The sequence below is a fragment of the Lampris incognitus genome, chromosome 6 (assembly GCF_029633865.1).
Source record: "Lampris incognitus isolate fLamInc1 chromosome 6, fLamInc1.hap2, whole genome shotgun sequence".
Taxonomy (NCBI): domain Eukaryota; kingdom Metazoa; phylum Chordata; class Actinopteri; order Lampriformes; family Lampridae; genus Lampris; species Lampris incognitus.
Genome location: NC_079216.1, coordinates 58,931,203 through 58,939,613, shown reverse-complemented (window position 1 = coordinate 58,939,613; position 8,411 = coordinate 58,931,203). Strand labels below are relative to the sequence as shown.

The following is an 8,411-nucleotide window of genomic DNA, read 5'->3' as shown; positions in this document are numbered from 1 at the left end:
TGAAGCCCCTCACTGTACTACCCCCCCCCCCCCCGGCGCATATTATGCCTGAGCCCCACAGCATTCCCTGCAACACATTCAGCTATCGACATGGCTCCAGCAGAGCAAATCACCCCCTGCTCATTAAACCCAAATGCATCACAAATCAATTCCGCTTAACGCGTCTCCATGGCGGGTTGCGGGGATTGTTGTTTAAGGCGCTCGTGCAGGTTTCAGATCAAATAAAACACACAGGTGACCTCAACAGTCTCGTAATTGGTGGATGAAAGGGAAAAACGTTTCCTAAAACAAACAAACAATGACGTACGACGTGAACAACCACTATTCAGTATGCAAAGCGTGCTTTTGTCATCTAATTGGGGCCCTGGTCCACCCGGAGCGGCCTACACTGAAACCCACCGTAGATTTAGTCAGTGTTCCCAACAGCCAGGGAGCTAGCATCCTTGCAGTATTCCTGTCACTCTCAAAGGATGATGCAAGTATTTTTTAAGCAATATCCCACACATGCAGAGTTAACATTATCCACACTGGGCTGCACCAGCACCACCAGCACCACCAGCAGCACCAGCACCAGCAGTACCAGCAGCACCAGCAGCACCACCAGCACCAGCAGCACCACCAGCACCAGCAGCAGCAGCGGCCCCGCTTCGTCTAGTGTGGTGGTGGTGTTTTGACTCCTCTCGCTGCAGCAGTAATTAGCGTAACGCCGCTAGCAGCGGTGATCTAAATGACTCTGCGTTTTCTCCAATAACCCGCCCAGCTGTGACGGGAAACGCCTCGCGCACTCGCCACTACCTGCCTCCCGACGCACTTGTTCATCTGACAGGCAGCACAATTGTGTCACCAGCCACGTGGAACATGTTTTCGCGCGCCTAACCAGCTGGAATGGTCATGGCTGTTGCCCCACTGACATGCCTGTTAGGGTTTAATTGGCCAAAGTTGGCACAGACATTTCCTGCAGCTCACGGGTGGGTGTCGAAGCTTCAACCTATCTGTGAATTGCACATCTGATTTGTTTTTCTGCAGTGTTGTGTAGGCTTGGACCTTTTGCATGAGTGTAATGCTGTTGTGTGTGTGTGTGTGTGTGTGTGTGTGTGTGTGTGTGTGTGTGTGTGTGTGTGTGTGTGTGTGTGTGTGTACGTGGGGAGCGAGGAGGGGGATGACTTGTAGTCAGCCTGTGGGGCAGGTGCGGTTGGGCTCCTGAGGGACTGTAATAGGATGACGCCCAGCCAGAATGAGTGTTTGATGACAGGGGTCGCACTCCTCCCCCGGGACCCCGCCCGCTCGCAATTATCCTGCTGATCCCTCACCACCACCACCACCCCCCACCCTCCCCACCGCTACTCAGTTTGTACAGTGGACTACAACAGATTCCCAATCCCTCCTGCTTCCCCCCTCTAGACAGGCTACCCGACTATTTACCGTCTACATTTAGAAGTTTGGGGCCAGTGAGACTCATTATTTCTTTAATTACTGTATTATGACACCCTCGAGCCCTGTATTACTCTACTGCTGGACAATTGAATTTACACAACCCTCCTTTCCCCTTCCTCGCTAATTACTTCGTTCATGGAGTGCTTTGCAACCCAACTGAGTCCGTTACCGAAGTCATGACGCCCTTTAACTTGGGTAAGAGGGCCGCCCACAGCAAAGCTAATATGGGGGAAGATGGACTGTGGGGTGAAGCGCTGTAATCTTAGCAAACTCCCTTTATCAGGAAAAACCTGTAATACTGCAGAAAACAGCTGCTTTTATTCTGCTATTATTCTATCGATTAATTATGGCTTCTGTGGGTTTTAATTTAAACAATTTCTGATCAATTTAATTGATTTCATCGCGGTGCTAGATGTGCTATATGAATACGGTTGGGTTGATTGAATAAGGATTTCCCCAGCAGCGCCCTTCCCTGGGCCTGTGTGCTGCTGCTTGCCATCTGCTGCAGAGACGTGTCATGGACACACTGACAGCACCCTGAACCGCACCCTGAACCGCACCCTGAACTGCAGCCTGAACTGCACCCCGAACTACACCCTGAACTGCACCCTGAACTGCACCCCGAACTACACCCTGAACTGCACCCTGAACTGCAGCCTGAACTACACCCTGAACTGCACCCTGAACCGCACCCTGAACCGCACCCTGAACTGCACCCTGAACTGCACCCTGAACTGCACCCCGAACTACACCCTGAACTGCACCCACCCCGAACTGCACCCTGAAATGCACCCTGAACTGCACCCTGAACCGCACCCTGAACCGCACCCTGAACTGCAGCCTGAACTGCACCCTGAACCGCACCCACCCTGACCCGCACCCTGAACTGCACCCACCCTGACCCGCACCCTGAACTGCACCCTGAACTGCACCCACCCTGACCCGCACCCTGAACCGCACCCTGAACTGCACCCTGAACCGCACCCTGAACCGCACCCTGAACCGCACCCTGAACTGCACCATGCAGCTTGCATGGTGACCAGCACGGAGGGATTGATTCGCCGAGCTCATTTTCAGCTGGCCATATGGGTCTCAGTCATCTCACAGCCGCTCTTAAAGTGGGCCGTGTAAGCTGGCAGCGACTGCCTAAATTGGGCCAGGAAGTAGTGATGCCGCACGTCAGACCCGCTCCATCGGGTCCTGGGAGCGCCGACTCTTCAGTTGTTCTTCCTCCACAGAACTGGCCCTGGTCGGCTTTATGAGAGGTAATCTGTCATGGGTCTTCCGGATCCCCCCCCCCCCCAAATCAAATAATGATGACAGCTTCTTCACGCCGCCTCTTCAGAGCACGCGCCTAGCATCACACCTCTGACAACGCGCGTGATAAGATTCCCTCTGATACGGAACAAAGACCCGCTAACACGGGGCGCACCGGGAACCGCAGAGTTTACGCATGGCACGATTAGACCTTTCACACGTCTTGCGCCATTCATATTCAGATCGACACCTCCAGTCACGTTAAAAGAGGACGCCGGCACAACGGGTTGTGCCATAAGCCTCACACCTCATACATCATATTGTCCCACGTCACACAAGCGTCCTTTAGCGTCACTTCAGCAGACATTGACGGGTTGAATGGCTGCGAGGCTCTCAGTGTTTTTCTCTTCTCCCGGATATCCTCTGCCTCCCAACTGCCTCCCAACTCCAGCACCTCGTTAGAGAAGACATCACGGTTTCCACATATGGCGAAGACCACGTTAATTTATTCCGTCACATTGCGCAATTTCTCTCCTCTGCACCACATTTGGTATGATTTAAAAAACACACAAACAAACAAGCAAACACACAAAGCAGCTCGTTGTTCTGCAGCTCTAGTGTTGCAGCTTGTTGTGTTGCAGCTCTAGTGCCGCAGCTCTAGTGTCGTAGCTCTAGTGTTGCAGCTTGTTGTGTTGCAGCTCTAGTGCTGCAGCTTGTTGTGTTGCAGCTCTAGTGCTGCAGCTTGTTGTGTTGCAGCTCTAGTGCCGCAGCTCTAGTGTCGTAGCTCTAGTGTTGCAGCTTGTTGTGTTGCAGCTCTAGTGTTGCAGCTTGTTGTGTTGCAGCTCTAGTGCTGCAGCTTGTTGTGTTGCAGCTCTAGTGCTGCAGCTCTAGTGTTGCAGCTCTAGTGTTGCAGCTTGTTGTGTTGGAGTTCTAGTGTTGCAGCTCTAGTGTTGCAGCTCTAGTGCTGCAGCTCTAGTGTTGCAGCTCTACTGCTGCAGCTTGTTGTGTTGCAGCTCTAGTGCTGCAGCTCTAGTGTTGCAGCTCTACTGCTGCAGCTTGTTGTGTTGCAGCTCTAGTGCTGCAGCTCGTTGTGTTGCAGCTCTAGTGCTGCAGCTCGTTGTGTTGCAGCTCTAGTGCTGCAGCTCTAGTGCTGCAGCTCTAGTGTTGCAGCTCGTTGTTCTGCAGCTCTAGTGTTGCAGCTCTAGTGCTGCAGCTCTAGTGCTGCAGCTCTAGTGCTGCAGCTCTAGTGTTGCAGCTCTAGCGCTGCAGCTCTAGCGCTGCAGGCTGTAACACTAGAATATATCATGGGTCTTTCACAGCTACACTGAGACAAGCGTGAGCAAAACATCCCCCTCTGTTCCTATGAATCTATGCTGGGGACTTCTGCATTGTGCCTGACTGAGGCGTGGGACACAGGTGTGTGGACCCCCACCCCCACCGCCCAATCCCCCTCCCACTCCCCCACACACGCACGCCTCTGTGATCTGTCACCCAGGCCAGACATGGTCCGCGCTGAAGCGGCTTAGGCACGTGCCAAGGGAGGGCTCTACCCCCAGTCTTTCTTCCTCCGCTCCCCTCCCACAGATGACTCCTTATTCACACCACCAGATGGGGGCTGGATCCGAGCTTTAATGAATACTACCCCTCGCCCCCCTTAAGAGCCCTCTGAATGACAGCCCCTCCCCGCGTGTACCGCAGCAGTTTGTCTCCCCCGGACTGAATCAAGGCTGACAAGGAACAGCTCAACATCAACAATGGCATTATTAGGAAGCGAGGGGGAGGGGGTTGTTAGTGAAAAATGTTTGGGAAACCATAATTCTGCAATTAATGACTTAAAGATGCCATCGCCTCGTGCACATTTTTTAAACCAACAGTCATCCCAAATAAACAAATAATTTGCACTTTTCCCCCCCTTTTTGTGTTTATACTATTGGTTTTTCTATTCATATGAAGCTTTATAGCCATTGAACTAGTGTGAACCACATCTGGGGCAGAGATCAACCATTTCAGCCGGGTTAATGGTGGATTTTCCAAGGACCAAGTCAGTTGCATATGTGAAGATTGTTGTGTTGTCGTGTTGCTACTTATGTTGAGTACACCGAGCGAGCCGTGAACCCGGAGTCAAACCTACATGGCCAACAAACATGATTCGGAGTTTAGCCTGTGGTTTAACCATGCTGCCTGGTCCCACATGGTGATTTGTTCACATCTGTAAAACAGCATGATGGGTAGGTAAATGAAGATTTTCATTTTGAGAGTCAGATTCAATCACGAGCGCTAACAAGTGGAATCTGCTTTTCCCTCCTACCCACGATCATCTTGTTTTAGTGTGACAGGACTGAAATGTATTAATAGCCAATTAACTCCAGTTTCTGCCAACACAACAAACAAACAAAATCCTTCCCCTGGTGTCATTAGATAGATAGATGATTTTCTTTTTAGGTATCAGTTGTCCTACATACTGGTACTTATCATATTTCATCAGAGGATCCTACACATTTCCGACACAGTGGCCTGAGCGGGGCAGACTTTGGTTGTGTCTGGCCCCGCTTGAAGGGTTTTCATTTGGGTGACTGGTGGCTGGTCAGACAGCAGGACATGAATGATCACCGTGAAGGCTTGTCTACACTGCCAGTAATGTCCAGTTGGACGGGAAAATAGTGAGGAGAGATCCGTCAGCATGGGCAGCAAAACCTCAACGCCAACTTGTTCTGCTAAAATATGCCGCAATGTGCAACCAAGCGTTCTGACAAAATGTCTCTATATAAGAAAATGCTCCTAACGCTTCAACATATTTTTATCCTTATGACAGCTCAGATAGTAAAACTCTGAATAATACACGACATAATATTGATTCAGCTCAAATTCTGCATTTATTTTGGAGTAGGCGAGCGCCCTGAGAATTTGGGGGGGTTTTCTCCCCTTCATCCCAACGCATGTTCTTTATTGGTTGGAAATAAATTGCTTGTGTACACGCTGCACCTTATTCAGTGACCCTTGGCTGTCTACGTGAATTGCTTTCAGGGTGTGTTAAACGAGCCGTGGCCACGCTGGTGCCCCTCACACACGCTCCCATATATTACTGCTGTAATCCGCCTGTATGGCAGTGTTGTGTCACTCACCATCCATAGTGGTGGGTTTGACTGGCGATGCGTGATTTGACTAACTGAGCCCCCACCAGCAGTGCTCCTCTCACACATGGACCAGGTCTGAGATGTGTAAATTGGCGTCGGTGTCACATAGCTGGCAGACACCCAGTCATTTCTTATAGCAGACCCTGAGCCAGATCAGCTTTGTGGTGAGGAGGCAGTAATGACAGCTGGTGTGTGGGAAACCAAAAATGATGTGAGGTTTGTGCAGCCAAACACTGCAGCAGAGAGCCTCGACAGTTTAACAACGATGGCCCCAGACTCAGTGTGCATATTTTCCCTAAATTCGACCCACCGTTACGATTTTAACGGATCACCATTTCCAGGGATCTCATAAATCATTGAATATGGAGCGACATTAAGATTGCTTTGTGTGACATGCTAATACAAATGTAATTGTAAGGTAGAATGTGTGACGCTGCCCAAAGTCTCGTGCATTGTAGGTCTAACCGGGAACTTGTGAACCGTTCATTGTCCGACATTTGTTTTCAATTTGAGACACTCTCAACACACGCTATTTAGGACAGCAAGCAAAAGTGTCTTCTTACAAGCATTTAATACCCTCTGAGCTGTACAACCACATAATATCTTATAAACACGTGTCCAGAAAAATCCTCTTCCAAAAAGAGTGTAAGCCTTTATGAGGTCGAACAAAATCATTGAAAATGTGTAGCGCCATACAGAAATGTAACAATCTGAGATCTGGTCCTGTGCAGGTATAGCAGCACTGGCCCCAAAAATTAATAGATAAGGGTGTTTTTAACAATATGGACATTAACAGCATCTTATTGCTTGCCCTGTTAAGTTTTTCTAGTACACGCTGGGTTGGGGTTTTGAGCCACTGAACAATGTGTTGGTGTTAATCCAGGAATCAAATCAGAATACTGTTCATATAATAATAATAATAATAATAATAATAATAATACAGTTACAGCTTGAAAAGCATGAAAATATAAATTGTGATGTTTTGGCTCTTCAATCCATTTTACATTTCCTTTTCATCTCAGACAGGAGGTCCCCCCACACGCTGAGCCCTCTTACATCAAAATCCCCATCAGAAATCTTAAGAGCGTTTAGTTTTTTTTCTATGTCCTCTCTCAGCACGGAGGAGGCCTCGAACAAGGCCAGAAAACGATCAGACAGTTCCTCGAAGGACATTCTGGTGCCGGGGCTAGTGTGAATCCATTTACCTTCACTGAGGTCATACTCCATATCTGAAGCCCAATTTCTCAGTATATTACAATATGCAACCCCAAATTTCACATTCTGCTTGACGAGGTCTCTCAAAAGTCCAGCGGGCAATGCATAACACATATACTGCAGCAGGCTGCTGTTTTGCAGTAACCAGTTCAACAGGAAGTCCACTGAAGCGTCCTCTGCAGCCACGCTGCTCTCCCGTGTAACAAGGCCTGCAGCCACGATCAAGCAGACACACCCCTTGTCCTCAAACGCGTCTAGGAGAGAGTTTAGAAATCGCTCTGCAACTTCCACTTCGCCGCCCTGCAAAAGTGCACCCAGCCTCTCCGTCAGCATCGTGGCCTGCACGCCAACCTCCGGCCCGGGGAAAGAGGGGGGGCCTACGTTTACGGCCCCCAGGACCTTACAGGCTGATTTGTACTCAACGAGTCGGATGCAATCGCCGGTGGCGCCCTCCCGCACCTCATTATCGTCCGTTTTCAAATAAACCGGGCTGCAGAGGAGGACCCTTAGGATGGAGCTTGGCAGCACACGGTTGGCCAACAGCCTCTCCAGCAAGAGATGCTGACTACGCCCCAGGTCGGAAAACGTGACTTCTGCGTACCCTGGGAAGGCCGCCCGCAGCCGCTGGTTTGCGACCAGCAGCTGGTTTTCCAACCTCTTCCTTATCGGAGAGTTCGTGTGAAATCGCGAGTGGAGGTGCTCGCAGTAGCGGGCCCACCGGAAGGCCCCGTCGACGGCTTTCTCGTCCCACCGTCCCACGACATCGGTCCGTGTCACGGCTAGCAGCTCCGCCGCGCTCTCCAAGTTCCGGAGAACCGCCTCCATGTGGCGCTCTCCGCGTTCACCGCGCACGACAGCGGCGTCCGGGCTTTACAGCGGAGTGTGGAAACGGCCCAAGTGTTCGCCAGAAGACGCTCTTCTCGTCGCTGCGCGACGGCAGAATAGCCGTTCAAAAAGAAGAAAAACAAGAAGGAAGAAAACTTGGCTAGCTAGTTAGCAAACTACGCCGCTCCGCAGGCGTGCTCGCTCCCGCGGCCGAGTTGGTGGGTATGGGCGCGCGCGGGCGCACGGCTTTGCGAGTAAGAGCGCTTTCTTCAAAATAAAAGTCCTTTGAAAAGAATCGCCCGGAGCGCCACTTAGCCAACTTGAACTCCAACAAAAAAAAAGAAAAAAGGTGCAGGACACATGACTGTGTTGTTCTGCGAAGACAATGTCTCATTATCTTAACGCCTGTTGCCACTAGCAATCTGTGGTAAATGGAAACAAGTTAACAGAAAAAAGCCCCCCCAAACAACAACAACAACAACAACAACAAATAATAATAATGATTTATATGTGTGCCTTGCTGAGTTAAATAGGAGCCCCATAGAA

The 8,411-nt window shown here is 50.4% G+C and overlaps 1 protein-coding gene across 1 annotated transcript; it reads right to left on the bottom strand.

Moving 5' to 3' along the window:
- Positions 1–6,385: 6,385 nt before the first annotated feature.
- fancf (FA complementation group F) lies at positions 6,386–8,064 on the bottom strand. The gene has a single exon (XM_056282518.1). It carries the CDS (start codon positions 7,863–7,865, stop codon positions 6,816–6,818), a length of 1,050 nt encoding a protein of 349 aa, XP_056138493.1. The 5' UTR covers positions 7,866–8,064; the 3' UTR covers positions 6,386–6,815.
- Between the last annotated feature and the right edge of the window lie 347 nt (positions 8,065–8,411).